Here is an 18,335-nt window from a genome sequence, read left to right as displayed (position 1 = left end):
GTGCCTTTGTGTGTCGGGTGAAGCCGGTATCGGGGAAGCACGAGGTACTAGTATTGGCACGGCTGGTGGTGTAGGTGCCGTGGGTTGCAGCATCGATGTCAGTGCTGAAACATTTGCGGGTGTAGCTGCCAGTGCCAAAAGTGCCTTCGGTGCTGAGAGTCCGTTACCATTGTCAGCACCAATGGTGTTCTGTTCCGAGTTTTTGGGTCCGAGCACACTCTGGGGCATGCCGAAGCAGTGCCAGGCTTATCCGTAGTACTGACCCTGCTCGTCGGCACAGGCAGCAAGGAGCATGCTGGAGAAGTGTGCTTCTTTGGTGAAGACAGCATAGTGGGGGAAGAAGCGCTACGTTGTTGAGCCTTACGGCACTCTGACGGAGCCGTGGACATTGTAGTGTCCGCAGACTGAAAGACTTTATCAAACAGGAGCATGCGTAATCGCATCTGCCTGTCCCGATGAGCTCTAGCTGTGAGCTTTGAGCAATGCGGACACTTCTGAGGCACATGAGCCTCTCCTAGGCATCTGATACAAGCCGAGTGTCTGTCTGACGCTGGCATAACCTCACAACACGTGTGCCATTTTTTACATCCCAGAGAACCCAGCATTATGGGAGAGGAACTGTCCTGAGTTCGCCTCAATCTATGTAGTGTCTCTCTTTTCTTTTTCTTCTTTTCACTCTTTTTCCCCCTCAGAAAAGCGGCGGAAGCCAAAAACTGGGGAGGAGGGCCTTTGTTTTTGTTTTTTTCAAACGACAGATTATAAACTAACTATGAACTATAAACTGTGAACTATAAACAGTAACAATCAACTAACTAAAATAACTTATTTTGTGATCAACAGCTGAGGAGAAGAGCTCGCTTCATCTGCGACTGAGGATCCAAAATGAAGGAACTGGAGAGAGCCGGACCACACACACACGAGGGAAAGAGCCTGAACATCACAACATACTGAATGCTCATGCATGGTCTGGCTGACTACTGCTGTTAAAAACTCCGATCTGCGGCACCGGGACGAGCCCAACACTTTGAGTGATGTCCCCATGGGTGCTCCACTGTAAGAAGAACAATATATGTTTTCATATATTGGATGGCTAAGTACGATTCAAGATAGTTGATATATGTTAGCCATCCAATCTTTCTCCTACATTGCTAGCTTAAAACTTTATTTTTGACTTTTTGATGCACTTTTTTATTATTTTTAATCTTTTGGTGCACTTTTAGAAAGTTTTTAAAAAGTTTTTTTTTATTATTATTATTTGTGTCTTTTTGGTCTTAAATGTAGTGTGTATCAAGTAAAAAACACTCCAAGGTTCATTTTGATATGTTTATGTATTTTGAGCTAGACTGTTTTAAAAATGTTTTTTGCATTAGACACTTAAATTTTTAATTAAAATCAGTTGTTGAGTTTAAGGCAAGGATAAAGTAATTGAGGTGATTGATTAATATTTCTGTTGGTTAAAAGGAGGAAGGCTTTGAAGATGCTGTAATTCTTCTAAGGCATCTTAATAACAAACATTGTCACCCATTAATTTGTTTGGATCAATTTTGTCGATCTCTATGCCTTCCAAAGAATGGACTCGACTAAGCACAACAAATGGCTGAGCTGGCACAAAGTATTAAGAGTCAAGGTTCACAACTGCTCTATCCACCCTGCTCTCTTGTAGTTTGTGGACAGTGACTGCATAAGCATAGATGATTGGAAGCATTTGTTGCTCCATCAAGCCGTATCCAAAATTTGCTTGAAATTGACATGTGATTAGTTCAATTATGTGCTTTGCAACATCACCTTCGAATTCAATTTCAACTTTAGGGGTATCGGTTTTGTGAATTTGGCAGTGGTAGAAGTAGGGCCATATTATATTATATTTTGCCATTGCCTTTTGCTTGGTCAACATTGTACTGAAGCATAAGAAATTGTTACTCGCCTTGTGCAGTAACATCTGTTCTTTGAGATGTGTGTCCCCGTGGGTGCTCCACTAAAGGTGTCGGGCTCGTCCCGGCGCCGCAAACCGGAGAGTTTTTGCCAGCAGTAGCCCCCTCCGGAGGACCGCACATGCGCAGAAGCGCCTCGCACCATTCGCGCTCTTTTCTGCATTGAGCAGTCCGACGCACCAGTTCCTCCTAGCCGGGACATCTGCAAAATATAAACATAAGAGTTCAGAAGCAGGGAGGAGGGCGGGTCATGGAGCACCCACGGGGACACACATCTCGAAGAACAGATGTTACTGCACAAGGTGAGTAACAATTTCTTCTTCTTCGAGTGATGTCCCCGTGGGTGCTCCACTAAAGGTGAGTAGGAAGCAGTAGCCCAAAGAGAGACGCTGTGCTTCGGAATTATCTGTGCACAGAAGAGAGAACTGCTTGAGCGACTGCTATGTCTGTAGTCCTGAAGCGATCCAGGGCATAATGCCTAGCAAATGTAGACAAAGATGACACGGCATATGTCTCGCAGCGGAACGTTCTTCAGGAATGCCGTGGAAGTGGACATGCTCCTGGTAGAGTGTGCTTTTGGTCTACAGGGCAGGGGCCTGCCCCGGATGGTGTAGCAGCGAGTGATGCAATTCACAATATGTGAGGAGATGCGCTGCAAGGAGAGTTGTTGACCTTTAGAGCAGGTTGCCAGCGATAGTAGTAGGCGTGAGGACTTTCGAAAAGAACGCGTTCTAAGTAGAATGCAAGTGCTCTCCTGATGTCTAGTGTGTGCAAGCGTGCCTCCTCGGGGTTAGCGCGTGGTTTCGGAAAGAAAATAGGAAAAACCATGGGCTCGTTGACGTGGAATGGTGAATTGACCTTTGGCAGGAAGGTTGGGTGACAACGGAATGTGACCCCCTGTTGGGTGAATAACGTGTACGGAGGATCAGCGGAAAGTGCTGCGAGTTCAGAAACGCAGCGGGCCGATGTGACTGCCAGGAGAAAGGCAACCTTAGTGGTGAGAGTCTGCATGTCACAAGTTGCCAACGGTTCAAATGGTGGCCGAGTAAGAGTGTCCAATACTAAGGTACGGTCCCAAGGCTCAGGAGTGGGCCTGTATGATGGGTAAAGGTTGGTAACTCCTTTCATGAACCTCTTTGCAAGTGGATGTGCAAAGACAGAAGATCCGTCTACGGGAGAGTGGAAGGCCGAGATTGCAGCACAACCTTAAGTGAAGTAATCGCCAAGCTCTGTGATCGTAAGTGGAGCATATAGTCCAGTATAGATTGTATAGTTGCCCTTAGGGAGTCCGTGTCCTGTGAGTGGCACCATGTCTGGAAGCGTCACCACTTGTAAAAGTAAGACCTCCGGGTGGATTGGCGTCTGCTTTGTATGAGGACTTCTCTGACTGCTTGGGAACAGGCTAATCCCGGTCCTTGGAGCCTGTCAGGAGCCAGGCTGTTAGGTGCAGCCGGTTGATGCTGGGGTGGAGAAGGGTGCCATGGTTCTGGGAGAGGAGGTTGGGCCGCTGTGGAAGTCGGAGAGGCTGAGACATCGACATGTGCATAAGTTGCGGCAGCCAAGTCTGATGAGGCCAAAAGGGGGCCACCAGGATTACTCTTGCTAGTATCTTCCCTATCACCCGAGGTATCAGGGGAATCGGGGGAAAGGCGTATAGAAGACGGTACTTCCCCCAATGGAGGAGAAAGGCATCTCCTATCGATCCGTTGCCTATGCCAGCTCTCGAGCAGTAAGAACGGCATTTCTTGTTGTCTCGAGTGGCGAAGAGGTCCACTTCCGGGTGGCCCCAAAGTTGGAAGAGGCCACAAACTACCTCGTCGAGGAGCTCCCATTCGTGTTGGGAGTGGAAAGATCTGCTCAGTGTATCCGCGATGGTATTGCTCTTGCCCAGAAGGTAGGCAGCTTTGAGTGTGACGCCGTGGCGAATCGCCCAGTTCCAAAGGCATACTGATTCTGCACATACGGTTCTGGATCTGGCTCCGCCCTGGCGATTGATATAGTATACGGTGCAGATGTTGTCCGTAAGGATCTGTACTGAAGTGCCTTGGATGTGATGAACGAAGTGTCGACATGCATTGAAGACTGCTCCGAGCTCTAGAAAGTTTATGTGGAGTAGGGCTTCTTGGTGAGACCATAGACCTCGGACCTGATGTTGTAGCATGTGAGCACCCCAGCCCACAAGAGATGCATCGGTGGTAATATGTAGAAATGGAGCTCGAGTGCAGAACGGGACACCCGCAAGTACATTGGTCGGATCGAGCCACCATGTAAGTGAGACTTTGACGCGAGCAGGGATGGATGTCAACTTGTGGGTATCAGTGATGCCGGGTTTGTATACCATCTGGAACCAATGCTGCAGACACCGCATGCGGAGAGGCGAATGTGCAACGACGTATGTTGTAGAAGCCACGTGGCCTAATAACTTCAGGCACGTGAGGAACGAGACCTCCGGCGCGGTGCACAGGACATTCACTAGGTCTCGGACGGCGTGGGCCCTGTCCGTGGGTAAGTACGCCCTGGCGGTTATAGAGTCTAGAGCGTTAGAGACGATTTTGGTAGGTTGATGACCAGTCCTAGAGCTTCGAAGATGCCTCTCGCGACAGTAACTGCAATTTCGATCTGTTGCATAGAAGGGGTCCTGAGTAGGCAGTCATCGAGATAGGGAAAGATGGTGATGCCAGTGCGTCGGAGGTATGCGGCTACAAATGCTAGGATCTTTGAGAATACCTTGGGAGCCGCAGAAAGACCGAAAGGAAGTACAGCATATTGGTAGTGGTCAGTGCCTAGGGTGAAACATAGAAATCTCCTATGGACCGGATGGACGGAGATATGAAAGTATGTGCCTTGGAGATCGAGGGACACGAACCAATCCCCCTGATGTAGTGCTGGTATGATGAAGCCCAAAGTAACCATTTTGAATTTTTGGTTCCGTAGGTAGCGGTTGAGGCCACGAAGGTCTAGAATCAGTCTCCAGCCGCCGGACTTCTTCCGTGTGAGAAAGTACCGGGAGTAGAAGCCTTTGCCTCTGAAGTCAGAAGGAACCTCCTCCACTGCACCAGTAGTAAGTAGGCGCGTGACCTCCTGGCGCAGTAGAAGGTCATGAGAGGGGTCCCTGAAAAGGGACGGGGATGGAGGGTTGGGCAGGGGAGTGTGGTGAAAGGGATGGCGAGGCCAGAGGTGACGATCTCCCTGACCCAACGGTCCGTGGTGATGGCGAACCAACGGCGGTTATAGGGTCTCAGGCAATAAAGGAATAACTTGGTTATCTGCGGGTAGGGCTCTGAAAGGGGTATGGCGCACAGTCCCTCGACAAGGGCATCAAACCTGTTGTCGAGTCTGCTGTTGGTTGTGCGCCTTATTAGGCTGTTGGCGCCGTTGCTGAGGGCGCTGCCTTTGCTTGTGTTGCTCATATGGTCTAAAGCATTGGGCAGTATAGGAGGAGGGCCTCTGCCTGTTGTAGGGCCAAGCTCTCTTGCGCCTGAAAGGCGGGGTATACATGCTAAGGGTTTTCAACGTAGTTCGGGAGTCTTTTCCCGAATGGAACACTTGATCAGTGTTCTGTGCAAACAACGAGGCACGATCGAAAAGGAGGTCCTCCACCTTGGGTTGTAGGTCTTTAGGCACGGATGCCAGGTGCAGCCAAGAGGCACGTCACATGACGATAGATGTCGCCGTACTGCGGGAAGCTGAATCAGCAATATCAAGAGAGATATGGAGAGTGGTGTGGGCCGCTATGTAGCCCACCTGCACGATAGATTTTAGTACCTCTCTCTTGGACTCCGGTAAATGATGTATGAAGGGGGCCAACTTAGAGTAATTGTCGAAATTGTGGTTAGCAAGCTGGGCGGAATAGTTGGCCATTCTCAGGGTAGCCGTAGCAGAAGAATAGACCTTCCTGCCAAGGAGGTCCAGACGCTTCGCTTCCTTGTCCCCCTCCGAATTTCTGGATTGTGGAGACTTCGCCTTTTGTTGGGCGGCCTCAACGACGATGGAATTGGGGGCGGGATGGATGAAAAGAAATTCCGCATCCTTAGCATCAATAAAGTATTTCCTATCCGTGCGCTTGTTTGTAGGAGGCACGGATGCCGGAGTCTGCCAGATGTCATTAGAGATTTCGAGGATCGCCACATCGAAAGGAAGGGCCAGCTTTGACTTGCTGGATTGCTGAAGATTCCTGAGGAGCGTGTGCTGCTTCTGGGGTGCTTCCGAGGTATGTAGATTCTGGGAATAGGCAACCCTTTTAAAAAGCTCATGAAATTGTTTATAATCATCCACCAAAGAGAGCTCATCATTAAAAACCGCATCATCTGGGGAGGAAGAGGAGAGGTCCGTCGGGGAACCTGTGGGTTGCTGGTCTGTCACAGGGGATTGAGGGGCACCTCCATGTGAAGCGTCGCAAGTAGGCATTGGAGGGCGTTGCACTGGTGGGATGGACTCTTGGGTTTCTGGCTGTGGTGAATATGATTGATGCTCATGTGGAGACAAGGGCTGAGAAAGCCTTATGGAAGAGCATGAGCGGTCACGAAAGTGCGAGGTGTCTTGCCGATGGTGATAATCGTGGTGCGAGTAGACGGGTGAACGTGAGGTGGTGCTCCTGCGATGGTGATAATACACACGGGAGGGTGATCGTGGGGATCGTGAGCGACAGGAATAGCGAGATGGAGACCTCGAATAGTATGAGCGGTGGCAGTATGGTGAGAAAGATCGTCTCGGGAATCGCCAGTAGTGCCGAGTGGGAGATTGACTGCAGTAATGTCGTCCCCTGTGATGAGGTGAGAGAGATGGCTCAGGAGAGAAGACTGCTCTTCCCGGGCTGGAGGAAGGTGTGCAGACGTGGTGTGTTTTCCTCTGTGCCTTAGTAAGAATACTCTTAGGTGGAGGAGCCATTGAGACTGGGCTGCCCTGGACCAAGATGACAGAGGCAGAGTCCGATACATCTCCTAAAAGGTGTGGCGACCTAGGCACCGAGGTTGGGGATGGCAGTGCCGTATCCTCTCCTAATGCACCAACTTGTTGGGCCGCTGGAACCGGCTCCGCAGAGGTCGGTGTGATAGAGCTGTGCTGGTGCGTTGACGCTGGCTGCTCACTCTGGCGTGTAGGTTGCTGCCTGCGTTTTGAATGATGCCCGGTTGGTCTCGGCGCCGATTACTTTCTCGGCGCTGGCTCAGATTGGCGCACCTCCTGATCTCTCGGCACCGGCTCGCCCCTCGGTGCCGGGCGGGCTGTCAGCACCGGTTTAGTTGTCGGTGCGGTGCCGGCCGTCGGTGCTGACTCCACCCTCAGTGGCAGGTGTTTCGACGGTGCCGGCTGAGGTCTCGGTGCCGCTTGGAGGCTCGGTGCCGTAGAAGACGGTGCCGACTCCGGGCGCACTGACGGTGCCGGTGGTACGGAGAGCGCGGGACTAGGCGCCGATGTGCTGCGGGCTTTAGGTGCCTTATCCGCTCCCTGTCTGGGAGGGAAGCCCGATGAGCTCCGTGCTTCTCCTGCACTTACACTCCTAGAGGGAGCAGAGCTTTTTCCGTCCCGAGACTTACGTGGGACTGAAGCCTCCCATTGCTCAGTTGACGGAGGTTGGAGCGCCTTGTTGAAAAGCAACATCTTCAGGCGCATTTTTCTGTCATGCCTAGCCCGAGCAGCCAGTTTTGAGCAGTGACCGCATTTTGGGGGGATGTGGCCTTCTCCCAGACAGCAGATGCAGCGGGAGTGGCCGTCCGAGGCAGGCATAGGGTCAGCGCAAAAGGCGCACTTCTTGAAGCCCGGGGATCCAGGCATGAGGGCGGCACTAGAGGGGCCGGTCAGAGAGGCCTATGAACGATGGCTGTTAATTCTAATTTTAACTGTTTTAACTTTTTTTTTTTTTAAAAAAACAACTATCAACTAGAGAAAACTAAGAATACAAGGAAGGGGCTAACTGGGAAGGACAGAAACTGATGATAAACTCGATTCTCCTCAGAAAAGGAGGAGCGTGTCCTAACTCCATCTGTGACCGTGGACGGTTAGGAGGAACTAGTGCGTCGGACTGCTCAACACAGAAAAGAGCACGAACGGCGCGAGGCACTTCTGCGCATGCGCGGTCCTCCGAAGGGGGCTACTGCTGGCGCCGGGACAAGCCCAACACCTTTAGTGGAGCACCGACGGGGACATCACTCGAAGAAGAACTTTAGTGCCCAGATGTATTACAATTGTCTTTGGAATGCCTGCCACTCAATTGATCTTTGTTAGTATAGCTTGATAAAGGTTAGGAACTCATCGTTCCTGCTCAATGAGGGTATCATGTGCTGTGATTGTGAACATTTGGAGATACGCATTGTCTAAAGTGGACAAAACTTGATTATTGTGGTCGACTACCATTTTACAAGTTGGCATAATTCTCAAAGCTTTTCCAGGTGAAAAGTCCCCTTGCTGTTTCCTCACATTTATGCAGTAAAATATTTAGTTGGTCTCGTGTGAGTTTTTCCTAAGATTATTTAAAATTTCAATAAATGTTGTATCCCCTTGCTGTTGCCTGTTTTCAGTCAATTCACAAAAGCTAAAGAGGTGCCAGAGCTGCACAGTGGGTCTCACTGAAACACGCTGTTTATAAACGGGACTGCCTGATACTGGTTAAAGTTGAAGGAGATCACTGAAGAGCAAAATGTTCAAGCCTCCCAAAAGTTCATCAACACTGATCAAATATTTGCAGAAATTATTGTTACCTGTAGCTTCTTCCTCTGGATCTTGTTCTGGTGGATTTTCTGCTCCTTGTTTGATCTTCCTCTGGGGCTTCCTCAGAGTTTTGAACCTCTTTGTTTCACACACTTACAACTTTGTATCGAAGATCAGGCTTTCTTGTGTTACCATAAATTGCTCTTTTCATACTCACTTTCATAGGCAGGCCACACAGGCGGAGACTTGGTGTTGATTTAACATTGCCATACATATTTTAAACAACTTCCGAGAAATATTGCTTTCCTCCTCTCTGATTTGAGCAATAGTGAGACTCTGAGGCTTTTTTCAAGACTTCTAGGTTCACATTAGGCGATAGCGATAGCAACTCTATACGGTTAAATATCCATGTTCACACGTCACGGCTTAATATCGAACCTTCTTGAAGTCTCTGGAATCCATCCCAGTCAAATCAAACTTTCCAAAAGCCCTTCCAACACAAATACAATGCACACTCATATGTTTGTATACGTATATGCATGTGTGTGTGAAAGTTGAAAATCCCATGACAGACAGTCAAGAACGGTGGCTGTTTAACAGAAAGATTGTCTAATAAAAATTAAGTTCAAATTCCATGGAGGGGCCAAATCCTATACTAGGGAATACAGATTTACTCAGCTTTTTTTAAAAAATCCATTGATGTGAATATGGATTGCTGCTGCTACTGCTAAATGGACTTTAATGGAGGACAGAGACAACCTCTTGTTTTTTAAAATGAAATAAGTATTCCAAAGCAAGTGTTATAGGGACTGACATTCCATTCATTTGACCAAACAACAAATCTTTTCCATTTTAATTAATGCAAAGCTTATTTTCTTCAGTATTTTTAACATGGTGTCTAATCTTTTACACATTTACCAATAAATCTTATAATTGGACACCATTAAATCATCATAAAAGGATTTCAGAAAATCCTCTGACATTTACCTTTTTTATTAATAAGCCATCATTATGACAAACAATACTATTTACATGGCTCAGCAGAGGAAAAAAGCAGTTATGACCATTAAAATAAAAATGATAATATTCCAAAACAAGCTCTCCATATTTTAGTATAACAAAAAAAATGCTTAAGAATAATTTTTTACATGTGTAACAGCAGGATGAAGGCAAAAACAATGTAAGCACCTAGCAAAGTTACTTCCTACCTCCCCTCTATAATTTTTACTAACGATTTTGGTCATACTATGCCTTTACTAACGATTTTGGTCATACTATGCCTCATATATTAGAGCTGAAAGACTAATTGGCATGTCTACTTATTATTTCACAAAATCCATGTGTTGTTCAGACATGTTCTGAACTGAAATATAGCAGTTTGCAAAACAAAACAACTTTATCAAGAGAAAATAAAAATCTGTTTCCCTGGTTAGCTCTAGCAAGACACCAACTGGAATTCTTAATTACCATCAGGCAAAGCAGATTTGAATATCCTTTGCTAATTCTCAAGATCAGTATTTCTCCCCTTTTTCTCTTCCTTCATTAATAAAAATGTACTGGTCAACTCACCTCTCTTTTCTCTGTTAACTTCCTCTAGGACTTGTTCTTGTTTCTTTATTTGTTCAAAGAGAGATTGACGTTCACACTCTTTGCTCAGTGTCAAGTGCTTAAGCTGTTCTCGACTCTGCAATAGTTGGCGCCGCAGTTTCCTTTCCTTGTTTTCTCTTTCTTTTACCTCTTCACACATCCACTGAAGTTTAGTCTAGAGAAGAACAAATTTATGTGACACTAAAAAGGAGAAAGAATTCTAATAAAAATAATAGAATTTAAATTTTAAACTGGACAAGAACATTTCGAATCAGCTTACTGATTTATAACAGCTATTACTACAGCAGTTTAAAAAGAAACATGAAAAATACATTAAAGGTCAAATACTGACTTATGCAAATGGACTCAAAATATGCATATATATTTTGATTGGCAGCAACTGTATGCTCAGGCCAAGCATGCACATTATTTTTTCCAGGAGAATAAACCTGCAGGATGAGTCTATTGTCCTCTGCTGGTTCATAGGTAGCATTGCCAGGTGTCCAGTTTTCAATTGGAACACCCATAAAAAATGGTCAGAAAGCCCTGGAAGCTCTAGTCAGCACCATGGACTGTAAATTAAAAGTCTAGTTGGCAGTGCAGCAAGGCTAAGGCAAGCTTCCTACCTGCCTAGGTCCACACAGCTCCTAGAGTGTTGTCAGTATCTGCCTCCAGCTTTGTGTGTAGGGGTGGCCATGGGGACTCTGTGCTTTGCCCAGTTCTTTCAATCTTCCCTTACAGATTATATTTAGTAGACCTTTAATGATTTTTATTGCTCTTCCAATTTGTCCACATCTTTCCTGAAATGTGGCAAACAAAACGGACATAATACTCCAGTTGAAGCCTAATCAGCACAGAGTAAAGAGGAAGAATTATTTCTTGTGTCCTGCTTACAATACTCCTGCTAATACATCCCAGGCTGATGGTTGTTTTTTTGTAACAGTGTTTACACTGTTCACACATTTAACGTGTGGTTCACAATGATCCCTAGATACCTTTCTGTACTAGCTATTTTCCATTTTGTATGTGACAACTGATTGGTCCCTCCTAACTAGAATACTTTGTGTTTGTCCTTATCGAGTTTCATTCTTTTTACCTCAGACCACTTTGTCCAGATAATTTTGAGTTATAATCCTATCCTTCAAAGTACCTCCCACCTCATCTGCAAACTTTAAAAGCATACTCTCTGTGCCATTATCTGAGTCACTGATGAAAATATTGAATAGAACTGGTCCCAAAACTGATCCCTCTCTTTCCCCACTCATTATGCCCTTCCAACATGACAGACTGATTCTTATCACCTTATTATCCTCTAGATGCTTGTTGCATCCTGATTCCTTAATTATGTGTCCTATTATCTTTCCTGGTACAGAAGTTAAGATGACTGGTCTGTAATTCCCCGGGTTCTCTTTATTTCTCTTATTTATAGAATGCCCCCCTTTTCCAGACTTCTGAAATCTCTCCCATCTTCCATGACTTTTGCACCTTGAGTATGCTAGGATATATTTCATCAGGCTCTGCTGACTTTAAGACATATAATTTGTGTAAGTAATTTTAACTTGTTCTTTCTCTATTTTAGCTTCTGAAGCTACCCCATTTTCACTGGCATTCACTATGTTAGGTGTCCAATCACCACCAGCCTTCTCGGTGAAAAATGAAACAAATCATTAAACACCTCTGCTATTTCCACATTTTTTGTTATTGTTTTTCCCTCTTCATTGAGTAACAGGCCTACCTTGGCCTGGGTCTTCCTCTTGCTTTTAATATATTTGTAGAATAATTTCTTCTTACCCTTTATATATCTAGTTAGTTTAAACTCATTTTGTGCCTTTCTAAATTTTGCCCCTACATACTTGTGTTATTTGTTTATATCATCCTTTGTAAGTAAGAATGTTAAAAAGCGGTTAATTAGGTAACCATGTAACCACTGAAAATCTCAGCAGTTACACAGATACATGCTGCAGTCCCTGAAGTATAAAGTTTATACTGAAGAGCCTGCAGCGCAGCCAGTTCCCCGTGCACAGAGCCACCATCCAGTGTACACTAGAAGCTGTCTCCCAGCTTCTGGCCCCACTCCCAGGGAGCTGGCTATGCCGTGGACTCTACAGTATAAGCTTTATATTGCACAGCCTGCAGCGCAGGGCAGCAGCTGGATCCCCAGAAGCCAGTATGCACCAGAAGAGAGGTTTAAAACTGGATCCCAGCATGCACTGGCCCCCACTTGCAGCCTTGCTCCCAGGGAACCAGTTACTGATATGGAAGCAGTAGCGTGAGGCAGCAGCCAGAACCCCAGGAGCTGGTGCGTACTGTGAACTAGCTTTTTAAGCTGGTTCCCAGCACACACCAGCTCTTGCCTGCAGCCCTACTGCTTCTTCTAAAACAGAGGCAACAACACAAGATGGAAGCCAGTTCCCGGCATGCACCAGCCCCCAGCCCCACGCCAGGCTTCTGGCACCACTCTCAGGGAGCCAGCTGCTGGCCAATGCTGCAGACCTGATACAGAGTCAGCAGTGTGGCATGGCAACTGGTTCCCCCTGAGTGGGGCTGGGAACCTCCATGTAACTGTTATGGTAACTGCTAAATTAACTGTTTCCATGGCTATACTTTAACATCCCTATTTATAATTTGACCTATTTTCCAATTTTTGTAGGGCTACTTGATTTTTAAATTATTGAAGTTCTCCTGATTAATCCAGGATGGTCTCCTGTCATACTGCCTATCTTTTCTATGCAGTGCAATAGTTTGTTCTTGTACTCTTAATAATGTCTTTGAACAACTGCCAACTGTCTTCAATTGTTTTTCCTCTTACACTTGCTTCCAACAGAATCTTACCTACAGACTCCTTGACTTTGCTAAAGTCTGTAGTCTGTGTCTTCTTGAAATCCATGTCTTTATTTTGCTGTTCTCCCATCTACAATTCCTTACAATCATGAACTCTAGCATTTCATGATCATTCACCCAACCTGTCTTCTACTTTAAAATTCTCAACCAGTTACTCCCTGAAATATATAGCAGATAAATAAACAGATAAGGCCGTTCGTTCTTTTGGGTGGAAAAGATACAAATCTCAAGAACTATAGGATTTCTATTCTCTTTCATTTCAGATCTCCTCTACCACAATAACTAAAGAAACTCATTTGGCAGATTTATGAAAACAATTACTAAATGCCTATGGAAGGCTCTTCTAATACTGCCTAGGATATCAGCAGCACTTATCTGATTCGGAGACTGTTTCCTATACAGTTCTTGTCCTCTGATTCACAATCTTGTCTCTCTTATTTATAGTGATATTCGCTCTTGATCTATGTGCATTACATGCTAGCCGATCAATAACCTTAAGACATCCTTGCTAACAAACAAACAGATTCAATTTCTCCTCAGTCAACTGATCAACTTTTCTTTCTCTGTCATGACCTTTTTACATTGCAGCAAAAAAGCTTTGTTTCATGAAGTATAAAAGCTATTTTAATCATGAGAAGCTTAAGCCCTATTAAAGGATACTGGGTAAGGCTGCAAAGTAAAAAGCAAAGGTTAGAAGTTAACCAGTCATCTCTTTGAACCATTAAGCTGAGGCACAGAAATGAAAATGTACCGTAGCTAACATGCCCAGGTTGGCTCGCTCATAAGAGATTTCCAAGCATGTGTGCTCACATTACCAGGCTCATGGGATTTAAAAGCATGGTTAAAGGAAAATAGAATGTTTTTCAGGAATCTAATCTAAAAGCTTTTGATTAAAACAAAACTGCTTTACATCAAAACATTCCTTGACTTTTCTTATAATCCTATAGAAAACAGCATTCCTGTGGACTATAAGCTTCCCTTGTTTTACTCCGAAAGAACTGTGTGACAGGGTGCAGTCACAGAAGACCCCATGGGGGCGCCCTCCAGAAGGCTGACAAGGCCACTGATACTCACTTTCCTGCTCTCTGGGGCTTCTCACCACCTGGTACTGCTGGGCCAGCTCCGCTAGTCTCTCCTGGCCAAGGCACCAAGTTGAGATCACTGCCCCCCAAGAAGCAGTACAGATACTGAATCTCTTCAGATTCATGGAAAAAGCCTATAGCCCAGCTTCCTGGGAAGTTTAGGGCCCAGATTCCTGGGAAGCCACTCCCCAAATGGGATTAGAACCCCAAATGAATTATATAGGCAAGTCCCCTTTAACAATTAAAGGAGAAATATACATACCAATTGCTCCCCCAGGTAGTAATTATTTACAATGGGCTGGATAGAAAATAAAAGTGATTTTATTAAGCACAAGCAGTTGGATTTAAGTGGTAGTAAGTGAGAACAGGCAGAGCAAAGGAGATTACAAACTCAAAATAACAGAAAATGCTTAGCTAACTAACACTGAAACCTCAGTACTCAAACTATATAAACTCATCCTAAAACTGTTTTTTTCCAGCTAAGCCTTCCAAACCAGGGCTGTTATTCACCCTGGGGTCTTTGATTCCCTCCTTCAGGTGCACCAGTCAAAGACAAAAAGCTCCTAAATTTCCCGCTGTTTTCAAGCAGGGCTACTCAACACGTGGCCAGTGGGCCGCATGCAGCCCACAGCCTGGTTGTTTGCGGCCCATTTGTTTGTGGTGCAGCTTGGGTTTAAGCAGGGCTCAACACATGGCCCATGAGTGGGAGCCAAAACAAAAAAGTAATCAATATAATGGTCTTCTTTTGATATGTGATTTAGTAGTTAAATTCCTGGACTGTCATTGCTCATTAAAATGCTGTCATATAGGTGGAAATCAGGTAAATATTGCATTTTATTAATATCAGCAGAACTGACTTAAATGGGACTTGCGTGTTGCATACTCTTACCTTAATCTTTGTACTCATGCCCGTCAGTGAGAAAGAAGCTATTTGCATGCATTTGCATATATATATGCATGCATATGCAACCATACTTAAGTTGCGGCCCTTGGCATGTCCTGTGAGTATCACTGTGGTCCGCAGAACTTCCAAAGTTAAGTAGCCCTGTTTTAAAGAGTTCCCCTTTTGCATGGAAAGCTACCTGACCAGTCCCTTCCAGTTAGGTAGGTCACATGACTTCCTAGGATCAACTACTGCTAAAACTTAAAGGACAAAAGAGTTGTTTACAGCTGATCTGACCTTGAGGAAAACACCCTTGATGGCTTGCCTTTGCATTTTTAAAACCATAAAACATTCCATACTCCATTTATCTAGCTTTACACACAAGAATGATACATACACCAAAATAAGATATAAAAATCCAGTGGATTATAACAGGGAGATTGAGAGGTTACATAAAATAATTTGCTCAAAGCACTTCTGAGTTAGGTATACCTCTGTCCACAAATCCACTTTCTAAAGCATGGGGAGGATGTCCATCACAAATTGATAAAAGGAAAAGGCAATCCAGCAAACAAAGGGTCATATTTTCAGCAGGCTTCCATTACACTGCTCTACAGCCAAAATGCTTCTGAAATAAATGTAGTCAAACTTTACTAATTCTGGGTCACTGAGAATGAAAATGATGCTTAAAATTGTTGATTGGCTCTAGTTTTCAAGATATGCTATTGGGTCAGTATATACGACCCTTGACTTGCGAATGGCGGAGGATAAGTGAGTTATAAAGGGAAGGGATCTCAGCTTAAACCAGAAATGACTAAAATACATCTTTGACTGGATCTATGAATAAATCTATGACTGGGTTTGGACAGTACTCGCTTTTTAGGCAAAACAATGAATGATGCAATCTGAAGCTGGTATTGCGTCATACATAATATGAATTGCATCATGTTATTTCTAGAAGTCATGGATGTTTGCTTCATAATGGCAATGTTTTGCCATCAATTCCAGTTCGTCATGCAGTCCATATGAAGGAAACCTATGACAACATGAAACAACTTTTGAGGTGCATAAACTATGACCCACATCAGTGGCAGCTTTGTGGCAATTTGAAGGTTGTTGCTCTCTTGCTTGGTCTGCAGACTGGATACACAAAGTACTGCTGTTTTCTCTGCGAATGGGATAGTCGTGCAAGAGATTCCCACTACATCAAGATAGACTGGCCACTCCGACAGTCATTGGAGCCTGGGAGGAAAAGTGCTCAGCATCCACCACTTGTTGAATCAAGGAAGATTTTTTTACCACCCTTACACATCAAGCTGAGTCTGATGAAGAACTTTGTCAAGGCCATGGACAAAACACAAGCAGCTTTCAAGTACCTCCGTGGAAAATTTCCAAGGTTAAGTGAAGCTAAGATAAAGGAAGGTGTCTTTGTTGGTCCTCAGATTCATTAACTTCTTCGAGATGATGCATTTGACCATGCACTGCGTGGCAAGGAAAAGACGGCATGGAAAGCCTTCCAGTTAGTGGCAATAAATTTTCTCGGAAACAACAAGGCAGACAACTACAGGTTGGTGGTGGAAAACCTCCTCAAAGCATACAATAGCCTTGGTTGCAACATGTCACTAAAGATACATTTTTTGTACTTTCATCTAGATTTTTTTTCCACCGAACTGCGGAGCAGTGAGCGACAAGCATGGCGAGCGATTTCACCAGGACATTGCAACAATGGAGAAACGCTATCAGGGCAAATGGAGCCCATCAATGCTTGCAGACTATTGCTGGACAGTGACAAGAGATGCTCCATTTAATGAATACTAGAGACAAGCCAAGAAGCGCCGAGTAGACACTGAATAGGACTAAACTATGTACATAATAGTTTTTTGCCTTTTGTTTCATAATAAATTTTATTTATATAACCCTTTTGCTGATTGTTAAAGTGTTACATAAACAGGACAGGTGAAATATTATCATGTAAAGCAACCATACATAAACACATGAAAAGACCTAGGTTTCCAATTTATGATTAAAACTCTACTATCTACACAATATACATAGACGTAAAATGTAAAAACTTAAATATCTTGGAAACAGTAGCCAATCAGTTGTTTTAATTGTCATATTTGAATTCAGCACATCAAAATACATAATAAATAGCACATTTTATCTCTGAAGCAGATGACTTCTAAAAAATTGTAGACCAGTGTTATTTTACTCACAAATGCATTTGTTTTTCTGGTTGTTCAGAATGTGGGTGTTCTCACATTTAATAAGCATAACTGAAGGAGAAATTCTATAAATTTGGGTATACAAATACCTATAGATTATTGATAAGTAGCATAACTATCAATAAAAGTACCAATAAATAAGCTAAAGTCTAGTGCCTTTCAGAAATATGGTGACACTTTTTTACACCAGAAATCACTTGCTGGTACCCAACAGATAATCGAAGACCTTTAGCTGAAAAAATCACTGCCATTCTAATTGTCTTGAATGGTTATCACCTAGCTGGAAATACCAACACACATATCAGAAAAATGTTACAGGTATTTGAATTTTTCTCCTACCTCATCCCTTTTTAACTCCAATTTTCAAATACCATTTTTAGTAACCAAAACCAGCTGGTAAGTATTATCCAATAATAGCTAGTAAAAGATGAAGTTACCTTTGTTTCTGCTAACCAGCGATGAGGGTCATTATGTAAACCAGGTGTAAGTGATATTGCCTGGAAAAAAAAATTAGACACAAAGGGAATTGTTTTTTGTTTATTGAACAAAATGAGAACATTAATTCAAAGAATCATTACTAAATACAGGTTGAACCTCTCTAGTCTGACACACTCTGGTCTCTGTACTCTAGTTTCTCTCGTCTAGGCTTGTCTCGTCTGGCATGATTTTAGTTAGACCTATGTCCACTTATCATAGTGTGGCCATTTCCTATAGTCCCATAAAGTTTGTTTACACCACCAGTCCTGGCTTTCAGTGTTCTGTGCAGTTATTTAGCTCTACTTTACTCCCCTAAATATTTTCTAAGAGCCCAGTAAGCAGTGGAGCTATGTTGGTAATGCTGCTAGATAATATTGACCTCACATGGTCCAGCAAATACTCTAGTTTAGCACCGAAGATGCCAGACTAGAGACGTTCAACTTGTATCAATATTGGAAAGTTTACTCCTAAATACTTGAAAGGGCTGTTTAATTTTCTATTGGTAACATTAAAGTACATTTAACACTAGATATGTTTCAGAAAATGATCGTGTTAAGTGAAAACGTGTTACGTGGGGTCAATTTTCCCATTGAAAATAATGGAAAAGGTGGGGGTTGTATTTCAAGTGGTGGTGTCTGTTGGGACCGGGACATAAGGTTGAGGG

General features: G+C 44.2%; 1 protein-coding gene across 14 annotated transcripts in view; it reads right to left on the bottom strand.

Moving 5' to 3' along the window:
• CEP128 (centrosomal protein 128) overlaps positions 1–18,335 on the bottom strand; it is a 404,033-nt gene that overhangs the window by 204,200 nt on the left and 181,498 nt on the right. For 13 of the 14 annotated variants that reach the window (XM_075926766.1, XM_014569969.3, XM_025181170.2 and 10 more), the window contains 2 exons: positions 17,632–17,691; positions 10,146–10,338 (listed from right to left, as the gene is read on the bottom strand). In XM_075926766.1, the coding sequence (XP_075782881.1) occupies positions 10,146–10,338; positions 17,632–17,691 (253 nt within the window). Of the gene's footprint in view, positions 1–10,145; positions 10,339–10,789; positions 10,964–17,631; positions 17,692–18,335 lie in introns of those variants that run through there. The other variant, XM_075926771.1, reaches the window with a different exon arrangement.

Source organism: Pelodiscus sinensis, chromosome 4 (assembly GCF_049634645.1).
Source record: "Pelodiscus sinensis isolate JC-2024 chromosome 4, ASM4963464v1, whole genome shotgun sequence".
NCBI lineage: Eukaryota > Metazoa > Chordata > Testudines > Trionychidae > Pelodiscus > Pelodiscus sinensis.
The sequence above is the reverse complement of the archived record's forward strand: the minus strand, read 5'-3'. Positions and strand labels throughout refer to the sequence as shown.